The sequence below is a fragment of the Takifugu flavidus genome, chromosome 3 (assembly GCF_003711565.1).
Source record: "Takifugu flavidus isolate HTHZ2018 chromosome 3, ASM371156v2, whole genome shotgun sequence".
NCBI lineage: Eukaryota > Metazoa > Chordata > Actinopteri > Tetraodontiformes > Tetraodontidae > Takifugu > Takifugu flavidus.
The window spans coordinates 10,505,745-10,523,157 of record NC_079522.1 but is presented as its reverse complement, the minus strand read 5'-3'; the positions used below and the strand labels follow the sequence as shown (position 1 = coordinate 10,523,157).

Genomic DNA, 17,413 nt, shown 5'->3' with positions numbered 1-17,413 from the left:
ATCTGATGTTTTTTGCAGTGGACGTAGCCGCAGTTTTAACGTCCTCACGCAAACCCTCCGCGAAGTGACGTCAAGTTGATCGAATTTAGCACGCCAGGAAGTGAGTTTTTAAAATTTCAAAATAAAACATTAAAAAAGGGATTTTAACGTTTGAAAAATAGATGCCATGTTTTGTTTTTTGTCACTTCTTGACATATTCGTGACGGTGGCAGCAGAGGATTATCCCGACACTCAATTTCTCGTCATTTCCCCATTTCCCCTGAAACCGAAAAAAATCTTCAAATGGACCCTGAATGGAAATTCCAGATAAAGTCCAGATTTGCAACTGGATGTCACTTATACACTAAGTTTCACTTCAGAAAACAAAACCAACAATGAAAAACAGATCAAGTTTTGTCATTTAGTGAAAAATTAACCACCACAGGATGGACATCAAGCTGTCTAAATGGACTGATCAGACATTAAGAGAGGAGTTCTTTTTGACAATATAATTAAATCATATCTCAGAAAAAACTAAAGTAATATTTTGTGCAAATATTGAAATTACAGAAAGCACATTAAACCAAATATATTTTTATTGATTTGTTATTAAAGTTTGATAAAATATTCTAAGGTTTCTTTTTTTTTCCAACACGAAACTGTCCAAGTACGCCACAGTTTGTCAGAGGGGCCACTCTTGGGAATAATAGTAAGTAAAATAGAGTAGAAATGCAGCAGGAATTCATGCTATTAGTATTTAAACTGCAAAGCAAAATCAAAAACAGGTTTCTGTTGTTTCCATTGTGTAAAATCAGCCGCTGAGGCTCGTGTTTCTCTTCCTCATCACCATGAATGATAAAACTCAGCGGCGCTGCTCTTCGGGTCTTCTCAGGAAGCGCAGGTTGATGGGTTTGGAGGGGATGAGCAGCGTTCGAGTTCTGGGCTCCACCACCATCGTGTCATCTTCCAGCTGAACGCTGTAGGACTGCATCAGCTGCAGGACGACACAAACGGATCACTCAACGATCCGTAACGTGTGTCACGGAGGTCAGATTTGTCAGTGAACCAGGTGTTCCTTTCACCGTTTAATACAAAAGCTTTGAAAAGGGGCCAACAGCACAAATGCCTAAAATGCAGCACACGCACACACACACACACACACACACACACACACACACACACACATCACTAATCCCTCCCTGTATCCAGCCAGGACAATGGCGGGGCTCCGATTTCAGAGAATGGAAAGACATTTTCCTGTTTCTCACCCGAGTCAGAGCGAAGTACATCTCCAACTCTGCCACCCTCTTCCCAACACAGGCCCGCACGCCCACCCCGAAGGGGATGAAGCTGTAGGGGTGGTGCTGGTAGTAGCCACTGAGCGGAGCGCTGTGGCGCAGCCAGCGCTCCGGGAGGAACCTCTCGGCGTGCTTGAACTGCGTCTCGTCGTGACAGACGGAGTAGTGGCACAGGTGGAACTGAGTCTGAAAAGACAAACGACGTGATTTCAGTCCCGCCTCCTTGCAGAGTGGATTTGCTCGTGGCGGCGACCTTTTTCGGAAACCAGTAGTCTTTCAGGATCACGTCATTCTCAGAAATGAACCTGGCATTTTGATGGACCACGGGATAGAGCCTGGCGGGGGGAGACACAAGAGGCGAGGGATGAAACCTGGACCGTTTCACCAGTTCAGACTTTCACAGCTGTCTCTGACCGTAACACCTCCTTGATGACGGCTTTCAGGAAGGGCATGTTGGCCAGGTCATCCCTGGTCGGCTGGTGGTGGTTGGGACACACCGAGTTCACCTCATCGTACAGCCGATCCTGGGCGACAGGATCCTTCGCCAAATGGTACAGCGCCCATGAAAGTGTGTTGGACGTCTGAGAGAAATTGGGAGAACTTAGATTGTTTGGTAATTTGCCTGCGATTGTGGTCCAACTGGTGACCAGTCAAACGGAGCCACTTCTGGCCCAGAATGCATCGTGTTTGGTGTTTCACTGGACTCACATCAGGCTCAGGCTTCAGCAGAAACAGAAACAAGCCTCAACCTGATGCTGAAATGCAGACAAACAAGTTCCACAAAGCAACTTTCTAAAGGGGCGACTGAATTTCGCTCCAGCATCAATCTGCTCCACTGACCGAGACGTTCTGCGGTCAAATTTTCACATCAAAAATGTTCAAAACAGCACAAAATGTAAAAGAAAAAAAAAAAAAAACTAATCTGAAATTGCTCCACACGAAGTCGACGCTGGCCACAAAGCAACAACTGTGTGGGAAGTTAAACATTAAAGATGCCAAAATGAAAGGTAAACGTTGTGACGGTGGCCTCACGTCTGGGTTTAATATTTGGAAATGGTGTCTTTGGCTGTGTTTGGCCTGCAGAGGGAGCTGTTTGGGAGGCCACCACTCCAGGTGTGGCTCGTTAACCTGATGAGCCAGGCGATGGCTTAAAACCCGTGTTCGGGGACGGAGATGGGGCTGATCGGGCCGAGGGGCAGCTGGGAAACCCTGCCGAACGCGTCCACTTGAGAGAGCCAGTCCCGTTGCTCAAGCCTCGTTGGGTTTACCCTCGTTGGATTTTGTTATGACCTGTTGCACCTCACGCTTTCACCTTCACCACTGACTTTTTTACTTATTCAATAAATCCTAAATAAAATCCTTAAAAGTGCCTGGTCTCCCCGTTTATGTTGTGGCCATGACAACGTGAAAAAGTGACCAACAGGAGCAGAATGCCTGCTCATCAAACGTCTGCCTCAGTATCGCCACCAATCCTGTGAAGTTCTCCGCTGAGTCCGGTGGGATCTCACCGTGTCGACTCCTCCCAGCAGCAGGTCGGTGATGCAGGTCGAGATTTCTGCTCTGCTCATCTTGTCCGAGGACAACAGGTACGTGAGGTACAGCCCCTCCACCGACTGTCCGTTGGCCACCCGAGCATCAATTTCAGCAATTCTCCTGTCGATGAGCGATGAGGCTGCAGGTGGAAGACACAGAACCTGAGACTCATCGTATATTTGGTGCATCCATAGTCAAAACCGCCGCCTTCTGCTGCACACCAACGTCTGAGATGTCGTCCCAGGCCTGGACGAAGCGTTTCCACACAGGGACGAAGCTGCGGGTCCAGCGAGGGAAGAGGTAGGTGAAGTCGGAGAGAGAAAGCATGTCGTTGACGCCACTGATGAAGCGCTGAACGTTTGGATCGACCTTCTCTCCCAGGCAGCCCAGCCTGGTTTCAAACAGGATTGCTGAGATTCCTGCAAAAAGAAAAGAAACAGTTTCCAAAACGAAGTTAGGAGACTTCCTGGAAACGCGCGGGCGTTCCCACCTTCAAAGCCAAACTTGTACAATTCGGAGGCGATATCTGAAACGGTGACCCCGTCCTGGCTGCCGCTTCGGAGAAACTCAATGCGTCGCAGAAGGTCTCCAACAACCTCGTGGATCACGGGGGAAAAGGCCACCACCTCCCGCAACTTCAGCATTCTGGGGTTGAGGGCGCTGCGGAGTCTGGACCACTCAGGTCCCGTCCTACGGTCAATGGAGATCAGGACACTTTAGGTAACAAACCTGAAAGGGAGCCACGATGGAGCCCTGAGGAACTCCTGAAAACAGCAGCATCACCCACTCCACATGCAGACCATACGCCTGCCCCCTCAGGTCCCGGTACTCCTTCCAGTGAGGCAGCTGGACTCGAACTGGGTAGCGTCCCTCCTGCTGGATCACCCGAGCAATGAGCTCTGGAGATGCAACACTGACAAAGTCATAAGGGCCCAACTTCCAGCGCCACATGGGGCCGTAGATATTCTTCAGTTTACCCTGCAAAACATGTGAGTTTACGTAGCAACGTAGCAGCCACTTTACTTAAGTTTTGTTTTTTTCTTTAACCTCCACCGATGACAACACAACGCAAATGATGCAACCTAAGGGACGTTCAAAAGAAGATGAGGGCAGTTAACCAGGCAAACTGTTGATCAAGTTCCAGAGAACTTGCAGCAGCACCATGGGGGGGGGGGGGGGGGGGGGGGGGTTCTGCATCTGTTATCTTATTTAATAGAACTGGTTTAAACCTTTTCTTCCTTGTTTTTCAACACCGGTTCTACTAAAGAACAGAATATGAATACTTTTGCCACCTCCCTTTGTTCTGGATGGGCTGCTGATGTAATACTTTTAATCCTCTTCACAACATTATTACCTTTACGTTGTTTGATATTCTGCAGCATTTAAGCTGAACATCGCCAGACCAAAGACAGCCTCCTACTTCATATTTACTTTTCAATCTTTATTTATATAGCGTCTTATACAATCAAAATTGTTTCAAGGCGTTTTCCAGAATCCCAGGGCCTCACCTGACATCTGAAACAGATCAACGCACTCACGGAATTTGGGAGTTTCCGTGAATTATTTTGGCGCAAATCTTACAAACTACGACGTGCTTCAGAAAGATGTTAACCCTGGAATTAGTCCGATTTAACTTGCACCGCGTTTCCAAGCGCAACACGGTTGGTAAACACTGGCAGCAGCAGCAGCACCGACCTGCAGTAGATGGGACCTCTCTCCGTAACCTTTAACAAACAGCCAGTATAGGATTTTGTAAGTATTGGGTCCGGGCAGGTCGGCGATCCCTTTCAGGTTGGCAGCCTCCGAGGTCGCCTGGAGGTTCAGGTTTCTGCTCGGGAGAGTTGCAGGACGCAGCGCCGAATTCCGAGCGCCGATAGCAGCGCAGCGCAGAGCTGTGAAGGAGGCCATGATGTCCTCAGATATCCCAGAGGTCTGGCACATTTATGATGTGGGTGTTCCTGTCCGTGCGCGCCTTTAACGGTTCCTTTAATTTGCTCAGTTTGTCCTTACGTACCTGGCAACAACGTCTTCACCAACAACAAAAAAGACAAAAGTAAAGACAGAGTGCTGGCAGCTTCGATGAGATTGATTCTAACTGTCGAAGTTAGATCTTTTAAACTGACTTGTATTTTTAAATTTAGCTTTTGGTATTGAAAAAACATAGAATATAGTACTTTTTTAAAAAAAAAATTTTTTCATCTCCACTTCTTTTAAACTGCCCATTACAATGTCTTTTCACGCTATTTATTTCATGTAATTTATTGTACTACTTATTTTATTGTACTACTAACATCATATATTGTCTGCGGTCATCCACTCAGGTTTGCACGCAGTTTACTACCAACTCATAAAGCCATTTCACCCCTGTAGGTCTCACTCATTTATATAGAACATGTATATTTAAAAATGTGTCAACATATATTTCGTTTTTGTTGTTTTTCTATTTTGGTTTTACGCACAGAGTAAATGATAAAGTCTTATTTTAAAAAAGATGGCTCTGCCCGTCAGTGGACTGGCGCTGTTATATAGCGCCACCTGGCGGTCACCTGCAATAACAGCACACGTGTTATATTTTTGAAAGATGTATCAGAAGTTAGACGACACAATTTGTGCTGTCTCACTCTTTTGAAGCATCATTCATTTTTCCTCCCCAAAACTCAAACTTAACTTCAATTTATTCCCATTTGTTATATCCTTTCCCCTTCATTTAAATGACCACGATCAAATAAATATTTTTATTGTTTTTAATAATCATAGTCATAATTATAATTATGAACAGTTTTTGCATGAATTTTTTTGAAAACAAACCCAAAAACATTCAATGGCACCGCTGCGTCTCACAGGACTCAACCATGCATAAATCTCATATTTAAAAAAAAAAGAAAAATAAAAAATATATATTAAAAAAAATATGCGTACCACCGATATACAGATTTGATATAAACAGGCATATTGGTCACAAACCAATTACAATTATAAACATGGCTTCTTTTACAATACACAACCAATTGTGAGATAAGAGGATTTTTAGAAAAAAAGAAAACATTTTGATTTTATACATTTGTACATTTTTTTATGTCCTTTTTCGTTTTAAATTGTATATTATTTCAATGTTCAATGCACAAAGAGTGTTGGCATTATGTCCAACGCTCACAAACTGCAATTTATGCATTCCCTCTCTCTCTCTCACACACACAGACACACACAGACACACACACGCACACACACACACACACACGATACAAGTGTATCTCAGTGTCCTCAGGTACCTGTGAGTGAATCCACGGTGGTGAACGAGGCCATCTGGCGGTCAAAGCAATGACACATTACATTCATGTACCAAATTGTTGCTGAACACACATTTTTTTGTACAAATAGAAAAAAAATGTGCAAAGAAAAAGGTCACTGCCCAGAGCGGTGCAGGTGACAGCCAAGGAGTGTTGGAGAAAAAGCATCAGTGAATCGTAGAAGTGCATCATGGTAGTGCGAATCAAGGTCAACCGGTGCCGGTTGGACCAAAACTGAAAATACAGCAACGTCACCACTTTTGTCAAAGTATTCCTCTCTCAAGGTTCTGCACGGGCACCTAAATTTGGAGAATGTGTACATTCTAGCGCAGATGAGGTTTGTTTCAGTCAGTCTGACAAAGAGCGACGTCTCCAACACCGAACACCAAAATGGAGCTGGAATTCCACTTTGAAAAGATTTCTGTTTGCATATTGAGAAAAAAATCTAATGGACAATACAGGAACAACAGCGCCATGTAAAAATAGTCTCTAAAAACTTTCCTTAAAATTTAAATTTGGGGCTCATTAAAAAAGTAGAAGTGCTCTGGATCAGTATTCAGATAATCATGCAGAATCTGTGGGGGGGGGGGGAGAAATCCGAGTACCAAAATTAGACCAGACCTTTAAAAAAGAACCGTACGTCTCATTGTACCAAAACTGGGGTAGTGTGTTTGGCCGAGCGAGCGTGCCGAGGCGACAGTAAAATGGGGCTTGGATATGAAGCCGGTGTGACACGTTTGGCATTTCAGCCCAATGATTGGCGGCCAGGACAAAGTGAGGCGTTAACCATCGAGTTACTGTAAACATCTTCGCTTTTACATCACCTGCAGTGCCTCTTTAAAAAGAACTGGTTGCTATAGCGACTTTGTGTGCATGATTTTTGGTATGCGGCTCTCCAAACTTTACCCATCAGCCTCAGCGACTGCAGCCTGACATCTGTACCGCGTGAGGAACTAACGATGCTATTGGGTGTTTAGCACCACGTTCTACCGTGACGTTTTCTTCGATGTCAGGTGTACATTGCCACTCTCGGGGAATCAGTTCCATGTCCCGTCGCCATGGTCACAGCGGTTAAACTGAACGTCGCTGTTGTATATAAGTTGTACCAAGTTCCAGAAGCCATCCCGAATGAATGTTTGCAAGAGCAGAGGAGAACCTGGACCCGACCGGGATGTCAGTCAGGTGACAACGGCAAGAATAAGAGCGGCAAGATTCTTTTTCTTTTTTAAAGCAGAAGATGTGATAAAAATGTTATCGGCAGCTGGAGGCGGAGGGAAGAGCGCATGAGCTGGGATCCAGTTCAACCCCAAACTGCCACCGTTACAAAAGAAAGGCAAAATCAGGTGTTGGCGCTGGACTGAGATCAGCCTGGTGTGGGTGGACCGTCTGAAGGCAGGGAGGCACAGACAGCCCGCGAGACACGGACCCTTGCAGCTCAAAGCCAGGGAGATGATCCGTGAGACTCGCTCCCACCACGCGCTGACCGAACGGAAAAGGCACACAGCAGAAAATGGCAGAGAAGGAAGCAAATGGAGGAGCAACGGAGGTGAAGGGCTGCGTTTTGGGGAGTGCTCTCCTGTGGGGCGCCGTGGGCCCGGGCCATCGCCAGCCCTCGCAGCCTTGAGAGGAAACTACATTCTGGGGTCAGGCTGCGCTACGTCACCCCTGTAGGTCCGCCGTGTTTGAAGGAAGAAACCTAACAGACATTTTAAAAGGGTTTGCGGAGGACGTGCTTGACGACTCCTTTTAAAAAAATTAAGGTGCAACTTGTGGAGAACAATAAAATTAAAATCTGTGTCTTTTATGGCAGTCTCACACAAACAGAGACAGGAGAAGCAGGAGCCGACACACCTTCTTCCAGCCACTCCTCCTACTGGTCCAAGGGCAGAGGTGGAGACGGGAGGGTCAGAGGGCACATCTGGTAGTCCAACAGGGAAGCGGGGAGGGTATTAATGTACGAAAATGTGCCTCAGGAGCTCGTCCGCGGACGGCCGCTGCTTCGTCTCTACAAAGATCCGTTTGAGGAAATCTCGGCAGTGGTCCGACACGTGAGCGGGGAGCACCGGGTTGGTGGGCTGAGTGGCGATCTTAAAAATGGCGGCCATGGCTTCGAATTCAGCCCAGGGCGGTCGCTGAGTCAGCATCTCCACGACAGTGCAGCCAACACTCCTTAAAAAAATAAAAATAAAATAAAAAAAAGTGTGAAGTAAGTATATCAAAAACCAGCTGCGAACCTGACGTCACACCAGACGTCTCACCATATGTCTGCCTTCCTGCCGTAGCCTTCCCCGCTGATCACTTCTGGACTCATCCAGTAGGGGGTGCCAGTCACAGACATAATGCCCTTTCCTGACAGACAGATGGTCTGAAGTCGCCGACTGGCCCCAAAATCTCCGAGCTTGACATTTCCCACAGAGTCACGGAGAATGTTGGCCCCTGGAAAAGACAAAAACTGGAACTCACCTGCGGCCGTTCACCAAGAGCTCAAAACCCAGCGCAAAGCGGTGGACTTTACCTTTGATGTCTCTGTGGACGATCATGTTACTGTGCAGGTAGGACACCCCCTCCAGGATCTGCCGGGTGTAGCGCCGCGTCACGTTTTCCGTCAGCGCTCCGTACGACTTCAGCTGGTCCTTAATGGAGCCCTTGGGGGGAAAAACGCGAGAAAAGGCGGCAACAGTTTAATTTCATCTTCGAGAAGCCAGGTGAATGGTCACCATCACCATGGCGATAACGCAGCATCTCCCGTCAACCTATAAACGCCACATTCGAAAGCACTCACGCCAGGCATGTACTCCATGAAGATAGACAGCGTGCGCTCCGTCGTGTCTCGGAGACAGCCGTAGTACTGGACGATCCGCTCGTGACAAAGGTTCTTCAGCAGCTGGATTTCACATTCTAGCGCGCTCACCTCCTAGAAATAGATATATAGTTGTACGTGCATCAAGAAAGCAGCCTTAAACGCCACGAACCTCAACTGTGAAAAGCAGCAATCTGGCTGACTCTCACCTTGCTGGTCTCTGGACTCTCTGGATCAAACTGGACCTGTTTGACCGCCAGTTCCCGTCCAGTATCGGCATCATAGCAGAGGTACACGCGCCCAAAGGCTCCCTGACCCAGCAGCTTTCCAAGCCGCCAGTTGGTTGGAGCGCGCGGGGCTGGTGGTACAATCGTCAGACACAATTGAATCACCAGAACAAAACAAACAAGAAGCTCCGTAAAAGCAATATTCCGCTCACATCGACTCGGAGGACTGATGTCCATGACCGACAAGGTTGGGGCTGCAGCTGGGTTGGGAGCAGGTTCGATGTCACTGCCCCGTCGAGGCCTCCTGGATGGTCCTGGAACCTCTTCCAGGTCAGGGGTGAAGACGCTGCTGCCGCTGCTGGTACTGGGCGACTGTTCGGTCGGGCTGAAGTTGACCGGCGATCGAAACCCGTGAACCTGGGTTCTCCGAGCCCGAGGGAAGGTCTTCCTCCCTGTTGGGCGTAGCACAGGTGTGACACAAAGAAGCCACAGTGGCTATAGAGTCTGGGCGTCCGTACAAACCGTCGCTGTAATCCTGAAGGCCGAAGGGAATGCCGTATCGCCGAGGATATGTTCCGCCTTTCCCTGACTTCTCAAAAACTGGGATGTCGTACTCTAAGGAGACAGGAAAAAAAACATGTTCTTAGGTCCAGAAAGGGGAATAAGCACCCTAAAACTAAAGGTAGACAACTCAAATCATCTGAACTGATCCCTCATTTACCTGGAAAGTCCTGATGGTTGTCGGGGTAGCTCTGTGCTCGAGGCATCCTGGACTTTGGATAATCACTGTAACAGATCCAAAGCGCAGTGGTCAACAACACTGACGGTCAGAAAGGTGGCTGTGCGAGCAAGCGGGTCCCCACCTGTCCAGCGGGCTGTCTAACGAGGGACAACTTCCAGACGCAGAGTTCTCCGGACTACTCATGGACAGTGGATCCAGCATCTGAGAGGAGGAAACAAACAGCACCCAGAGTGAAGGACAGGAACCTGGAACTTGCTTCTCTTCAGATGTTGCTGTTTTTCCCCTCCTTTTATCATCATTCTAAACATGCTGCAGCACTGCTTTCAAATCCCGAGAGGAGGTACCTGGTCCATGCTCTCGGGAATAAACTCTCCCTCGCTGTTGATGCTCGTGAAAGAGCCGTTCCTCGCCACCTGCTGCAGCGCGTCAGGAATATATCCCGGAGGAGGGGAGCTGCGATCTGTTGAATGGGAGCCTGGGAGATGAGAACAGATTTTTATTCCTTTGAAGTGATGGCTGAGTTTGTCATGGCGATGGTGAGGTAAAGGGCCCGTCTTCACCTATCAAAGCCAGCATGCTTTTCTTGTCTGTCACCCGGAATCCGGTGTTGTCCAGATCCTCGTGAGACGGCAACGGGTCCATACTGGAGGAAGAGTTCTGGAAAAAAACACATTTTAGTGACACGCTTCAGGTTTTTTGCCGTTCGCCATCGACGCGTCAGCTCAATCTGCCGACCTGAGACAGATTCTGAAGCACCAGGAGGATCTTCAGGCTCTTCATGTGAACGCTTCGATCCAGCAGCTCCACTGCCTTGTCGAGATCGTCCTGAGTTGTCAACGGAATCACCAACTGCAGGAAGAACAAAGAAAATATTTTTAAGGTTTAAATGGATCAGCTCTGGAGGCTGCTATCGTTTAGCCACCCACCTCATTGTTGGTGTAGTGAAGGTCCATTGTCTGACCGAATGCCACTTTAGCCTTGGCCTTCAGGTCGTCCAGCTTGATCGGCCGGGGGAACTGTAAGATCCTTCAGGGACAAAGAAGGGAAAGAAAAATATGTCAGTGACACAGAACTGTGCAACAGAAACACAGCAGGAAAGTGATTGAAATCCTCACCGCTTCTCCCCTTTGAACTCAAACTTCACTCTGATGTCGTTCTGATGGAAAGATAGTTGCAGACACAAAGACGCGTGAATGATTTGACCCCCACGACCCTCTGCGGGGTTGTGGGGGTCAAAACATGTGGATAATATAAAATAACAAAATAAATGTGGAAACACTTGAGTACAAAATGATTCCAACATGTCCAAAGAGAGTAGGAAGAAGCAGAAAGCTGATGAATCCTATTCCTTCTCCATCTCTTAGTCTTAAAGAGAAATTTCCTGTCTGTCATGACCTCAATTTCTGAACACAACCAACTTTGGTCACTTAATGAGCCTTCGAGAAAGAAAAAATTTAAATATACATCGATGAACATCACACGAGACGCCTCATGTCAGAACCCTCCTTCTTCCATCTACCATGAAAACACCAAATGTTTGTAGCGGTTTAAGCTACCTCGCGCTTCCCCACAGTCTGTTCCACACCGCCAATGGAAACGCTGACTGTTTTTAACACAACGTAAATGTTTAAAACTATATTGGCCCCTCATTGATAAATCCCTTCTCTTCGCTGAAGTTTCTGAGTATTTCCTGGGGTTATCTTCTTGTTTCTGCTGCCTTGTGCAACATTTATGCTGTTGGTGATGAATGGATGAGAAATAGCCCCACATTTGCTTGACTCCAGAAAAGACACCCAAAATCAGTCAACTCCAACTGTGACACCCCCCTTTTGAGAGGGTCGTACCTGATTCTTGGGCGAGGAGGCTTTGGGTTTTCCCAGATCTGACGGGAACATGGCAGGACGGCTGGAGCGGTGCAGTTCGGCCAGGTCCTGCATGATGGAGTTCAGCGCCTCCTGCTCATCTGAGCGAAAACATCAGACTTTATTTGACAGACTTGTATGTTTTCCTGGAAGGTTAGAGAATGTGTCTAATTGTTTACCGTTGGTTATGTTACATTTGGTTTGTTTGGAGCTTTTCAAAAATGATTCCTCATATTTCATAAGTACTTAACATCATTTTCGTCAGTTCTCTCACAATCTGAGGGGGGGAGTCCCCACTGACAACTTTGGAAAATGAGGTCTTAAATAAATAGGAAGAATATCTCTAAACAATACACAAACATACCCATCATCATGGCACGGCGTTTGAACCAGGAGGCCAGGAAAGAGGAGTCTCCCATCAAAGGAAACCCTTTCTCCTACAAAAGCAAAAAAAGAAAGTTGGTCTTCGGAGTTGTGACTGCGCTTATCTGACTTAGTTAAGATCATACATATAGTAAAATATATAAGATTTAAACATCAGAAATATCTTGAAATATGAACCCAATATTGTGATACCTGTGGTGCTGTCATCTTAACGTGCACAACGCCACATACGACGCATCAATCAATGAGCAGCAAAGACTCATGAATTAATCAGAAGTGCAAATGTTCCAGCCCAAATAGAAAGGGAAAGGAAATGTTATGAGTTAAAACATGTTCTGTAGTCATACGACAGTAAGACCACTTAAGTGTTCTATTTCACAGTCCTGGCGTGACAAAGCACAGACTTTAAAATATATATATACATACATATGTGTAGAAATTACATTTTGCACAATCAAGATGGCTTCTGCAGAAGAGCTGATCACATATAAGTGATGAGACTCTTTGAACGCCACTGAAGGACCAGAAAGCCTGACAGATGCATCAGGTCGAGGACAGAGATTCTTTAAGGAATCCAGAACAAGCCAGGCGTGTTGCAGAACGCAAGTATCTTGCAAAGAAGCAACCCCATATCAGAACTGTTGGCAGCAATAACATTGCCACTGTTGTGGCCTCATCTGGTAGATAATTACCTCGCAATTTCTTTCCCAGCAATGACTAACCTCAAACTAAATTCGACAATCCATGTGAGCCACTTTTATCGCCGCGTTATATTGTCGATCTCCCTCCCAAAACGCGCCGATGGACGTGGGTTAATCGCGAAACCATCAATGTTGATACAACCCAGCGTTGGCTGGAAGGAGAAGCTAAGCTAATAGTAGCGGAGCATTCCATCTAAATCTTGCTGTCAGGCCAGGGAAGTTGTCAAGCTATGCTAAAGCTAGCTAGCCGCAAAAGCTATTTACACCTCGCAAGCATTGCACGCCCTTAAAGACCAACAATTAAGCCAGTAAACGCGAGATTCAAAGCCAAATATGCCGGTCTTGTTGATCTACCTGGTGGTTTGTAAGTTTTGGGTCAATTCCTCATCCACAGGGCCGGTGACAGGAGCCCCGGGCCCCGCGGAGAGCCGACGTAGGAAGCAGAAGTTTGGCAGTCCGCTCCCAACTTCACTCGAGCCCTCCTGGCCACGACGGCGAGGCCCGACAGCTTTCAGATGAGCTACCGGATCTTCCCAGACAGAAAGATGACCCGGTAATTGTTGAAACAACACAGTATTCACGCACTGGGCGACGGTTCAAGCGAAGTTAGCCGAGAGCTTTCATTTGTTTGGTCTTTACAACCCGGTTGACGGCTGCTACGCTCGCTATTACCCAGTTTCGGGGGGGAAAAAAGTGTTCTGCGGAAGAAAATGTTACCGGAAGTTGACAGATGTGGCTGACAAAGTAAAAGCTCCTCTTCTCGAACGTGGGAATTCCCGTAGAGAGGTAGATTTATATTTTATTTTGACAACCTGACATTCCGTGTGACTTTATTTTTTTAGGAACTTGACAGGTCTCAAACCCCCAAATCGAGTTGCAAGAGTCCAACCAAAACATTGTCTGAGAAATCTGTCAGTTTCAAGATTCACACGCGAAACTAACCTGGCATATATTTACACATTACACACTACACATCTCCAATTATGGAACCTCCCTTCCAACTGTTGTCTCTGATCATCTTTACCCCATCTATTCATATTCGTGTACTATTTTATATATTTCAGGGGTATTTCGCCATTGCAGTAATTTAGTCAAGGAAATGTATGTATGTACCAATAATGAATTGGAAGTGTCATAAGACCTCGACTTAAGACACAAACAGTGCCCTCAAAGAAGTTATGGAAACAAATCAATGAAGAAAAATAGACATTCGAAAAATTCAATCTTAAATACAGATCAACTATGTTAGAACAATGGCAGTCTTGTTCTATCAAGTACATGACCTAGTTATTACAATATGTTTGTATTTCAAGACAATTTCAAATGAACATTTTTCAACGGATGAAAGTTAAAAAAGGAATTTTAATTTATTAGTGGAAATGACTGATAAATTGCGAAATGCAGTCGGGTTTCTGATAATCTGTTTAGAAATCCTGCCTGTTTAAAAACTGATATGGCGCGATATGACATCAAATGTATCAAATGCATTTATATCACACGTAGAGGGCGATTAAAACACTCAATAATAAGTTTAAAAATTAAGTTTGATCAATATTTTTTTTTGGTTGTTTCCAGTTCTGTTTTTTTTTAACGATAATGAAAACAGCGAAGAAGTGGTTCGTCACTTCCGGTTGATGTCTCATAATATTAAGTGAAACCTGCGACTGGAGGCTAACGGTACATCTATTGTTAGTGTTATATTCACGACACATAGAGGGAAAATATGTCCGATACGGTAAGATATACATTTTAACATTGGGGTTTCCTCGAAATTTAACAAAATCTACATTGTGCATTTGTCGGTAGTAGATCGTGTTTAGCTATTTAATATGCTAACCATTAGCTCATGTAGCTTTAGGCCCTGAACTGCTTATTTGGCAGCTTATCCTTACAAGTAACTTTGGTTCCAGTTAAATTTTAAAGTTCGTTAAGAGCACATAATCAAGCAACCAGGAGTATGTAGGTAGGTAATGAGTTTCTTTTTTTACTCTGTTGTATTCAAGTGCTTTGGTTTGTTTACCTCCTCATGTTTTAGGAGACAAAACCGTCCAGCCATGATGTGGGAGACAAGAAAGATGGGGAGTACATTAAGTTAAAAGTGATCGGCCAGGTAGGCATGAATGAAAAGGGTCTTGAATAAACGGAATATGGAACAAAGTAAAGTTATCTCAAATTAGTCTCCTATAAGTAGGGCTGGGTTCCAATCTTACGTTCTTTGGGGCGTATGTGGGTGTATTGACTTGGAGACTGTTATTACTAATTTATTAACTGTCCAAAATTTTAACGTCAACACAATAGGTATCTGATCACGCATATCCACGACTCCAAATTTCATCATCTAGCTTGTTTTAAATATGTTTAAAGGGCAACGACAATGTGCAATATACACAGAATTAAATGAGCACCAATAGCATATGAAACTGCCATGTGAAGTGCTCATCCGACACACAGTTTGCTTTGGAGTTGGAATTAGTTAACCTGAGTTATAATAACAGTTAAGTGTTCTTCATTATCGCGTGCTTATTGTGCACACAGGATAGCAGTGAAATCCACTTCAAGGTGAAAATGACAACACACCTGAAGAAGCTGAAGGAGTCGTACAGCCAGAGACAGGTAGGAGCAAAGAGAGAACCTGACACTACCTGCCATCTTTTATTTACTGATAGTGAAATTGTCCAATCCCCAACCTCTAAGACGAAGCAAAGTTGTATTTTTCACTAAAATCCTGGTCTTATGACCTTTATTGGAACTTCTGCCTTGCACCAGTTACTGTTACTGATACGTGTGCTTCTTGTAGGGTGTCCCAGCAAGCACGCTAAGGTTTCTGTTTGAAGGACAGAGAATTGCAGACAACCAAACCCCAAAAGAGGTAAGCTCACCTCTCGCAACTTCAGGATCCTTGAGTTCCCTTCATGCATAAATATGATTCATGTACCTGTGATATATTTCTGAGAATCATAGGGGTTTGTTCTCTGACTAAACTTTTCCCTTTTTCTTCCTGATCTTCATGTCAGTTGGGGATGGAGGACGAGGACGTCATTGAGGTTTATCAAGAACAGACTGGCGGACTTTGGAAAGATTAAACCTGCTGAATTTCTAAGTCCTATTTTTTTTGTATGTTATATTGGTCTTATGAACGTATATCTTGTTTTGCCTCAAACCATCTGGATCAAGATTGTCTCTATCAGGGCTTCCATGAGTGAGTGTAGGAAGGTGAAAAGACTGAGCTAAGGAGTAGTCTGCCCGCTGAGCTACGCCTGGCGTGGATGTGCAGAAGTTGTGAATGCAGATCGGGGATGTATTGAGATCTAATGGCTCAGATCACATTTGGATCTACACTGGGAACACATGCTGCTCTATTTCTTAAAAGAAAAATCACTTTGGATATGCAAACTTTCTTCTAGATGAATTCTCCCTCTGATGTGGAGCCATTACAGGGCAGCTACCTGACTGAGACCTCAGTGTCCTCGTGATTGTCAAGCGTTAATGTCCACATCAAAGGTACAGTTCGGATCCAAGTGCTCAATAAATTGCCAGCAAACAGTACTGGTAATTTTGACAACTGTTGAGGGGATAATCCATCCAGAGAATATCTAATGTAACTACTCCCGCCTCATTGAGGTTTTAGTTGAAAAGGTTTTACTCCGAGAATGTTCTCGGCTTCAAACTCGATTTAAGACGAACCAGCAAATTTTGCTCGAGAAATGATTTTATAGAATTTTCTAGGGATCCTCAAAATCATGAAAAAAATGCAACCTCAAGATGATTGAGTTAGGTCAGAAATTTGGACACATCGTTGTTGTTTTGGTTTAAAAGACTGCATTCTCTTTTCCATTTCTTCTTCGTGTTGTTAGGGAAACATCACAAACACTTTAATAAGACAGAAGTACATTCCATGTGTATCAGGGCATTTAGCAGACATTATTAATGGAGTTCACCGTTGCGGAGTTTGTCACAGTCCAAATTCTTCAGATTCAGACCCCCAGAATGTGTCGTCACTAAAGAGTTTGAGAATTAAAAGGAAAGTTTTCACACAGATATTTGAGCTTGCAAACATCTTTTAAAATACTTGTTGACGACTTGTACGTGTTGGACTCCGTGTCAGCGTGTTTGAATGATGTGCTCCATTTATCACAGCCCATTCATCATCCAATACCGTTGCTAAATATTTTGCACTTTGTGGAAATCTTCTGCTTGTTGGCAGTTGTTCAGCATTTTGTTCAGTATTGCCACTGTCCTCCAGCGGTTTTTTTGGTAATAGAGCAGTGGCCTGTTATTATGTGTGTAGGTCTTTGTTTTTTTTAGCTGTTGTGTATGTGAGTGAGTGAGCGAGCATGCGTCTGCCACACTGCTCTACTACCATCTGTAAAAGATTCCAAAAAGGAAATATTTCATTGAATAATTCCAAAAATTGATTCTTTTAACATGGCTAATCGTTGTTATCTTTCCTTTGTGGGTGGTGGAGCTGGAGCTAAACCCCCCCCACCACCCCCCTCAGGGCAGGACGGGCTGTGATTTGAGCCATCATGCAGATCTGTGAGGGAATTGTTCAAAAATAGAGAAACACTGATACAGATGGTTTGAAATTCTGGAGATGAGC

The 17,413-nt window shown here is 45.1% G+C and overlaps 3 protein-coding genes across 5 annotated transcripts; 1 reads left to right on the top strand and 2 right to left on the bottom strand.

Moving 5' to 3' along the window:
- Positions 1-386: 386 nt before the first annotated feature.
- LOC130522346 (sterol 26-hydroxylase, mitochondrial) lies at positions 387-4,761 on the bottom strand. 2 transcript variants are annotated; one of them, XM_057026621.1, is made up of 9 exons: positions 4,506-4,761; positions 3,598-3,788; positions 3,301-3,500; positions 3,032-3,229; positions 2,786-2,949; positions 1,692-1,858; positions 1,531-1,612; positions 1,248-1,463; positions 387-973 (listed from the first exon to the last, which is right to left on the bottom strand). In XM_057026621.1, the coding sequence occupies exons 1-9, from the start codon at positions 4,749-4,751 to the stop codon at positions 842-844; spliced, it is 1,596 nt and encodes a 531-aa protein (XP_056882601.1). In that variant the 5' UTR covers positions 4,752-4,761; the 3' UTR covers positions 387-841. The 2 variants fall into 2 exon arrangements, with proteins under 2 accessions (XP_056882601.1, XP_056882602.1); XM_057026622.1 differs by lacking the exon at positions 4,506-4,761 and adding an exon at positions 4,204-4,483 and having other exon boundaries at positions 3,598-4,092.
- A 770-nt stretch (positions 4,762-5,531) lies between these two features.
- On the bottom strand, positions 5,532-13,508 carry map3k2 (mitogen-activated protein kinase kinase kinase 2). Of its 2 annotated transcripts, XM_057026613.1 has the most exons (18): positions 13,168-13,508; positions 12,305-12,370; positions 12,093-12,165; positions 11,711-11,829; positions 10,982-11,022; positions 10,793-10,892; positions 10,602-10,715; positions 10,427-10,523; positions 10,211-10,341; positions 9,988-10,067; positions 9,846-9,910; positions 9,647-9,739; positions 9,337-9,576; positions 9,107-9,255; positions 8,880-9,011; positions 8,613-8,742; positions 8,356-8,533; positions 5,532-8,266 (listed from the first exon to the last, which is right to left on the bottom strand). In XM_057026613.1, exons 2-18 carry the CDS (start codon positions 12,317-12,319, stop codon positions 8,047-8,049), a joined length of 1,977 nt encoding a protein of 658 aa, XP_056882593.1. In that variant the 5' UTR covers positions 12,320-12,370; positions 13,168-13,508; the 3' UTR covers positions 5,532-8,046. The 2 variants fall into 2 exon arrangements, with proteins under 2 accessions (XP_056882593.1, XP_056882595.1); XM_057026615.1 differs by lacking the exon at positions 12,305-12,370.
- Positions 13,509-14,377: 869 nt separating this feature from the next.
- Positions 14,378-16,851, top strand: sumo1 (small ubiquitin like modifier 1). Its single transcript, XM_057026638.1, has 5 exons — positions 14,378-14,548; positions 14,849-14,923; positions 15,349-15,426; positions 15,611-15,682; positions 15,828-16,851. Exons 1-5 carry the CDS (start codon positions 14,537-14,539, stop codon positions 15,894-15,896), a joined length of 306 nt encoding a protein of 101 aa, XP_056882618.1. The 5' UTR covers positions 14,378-14,536; the 3' UTR covers positions 15,897-16,851.
- Positions 16,852-17,413: the final 562 nt, after the last annotated feature.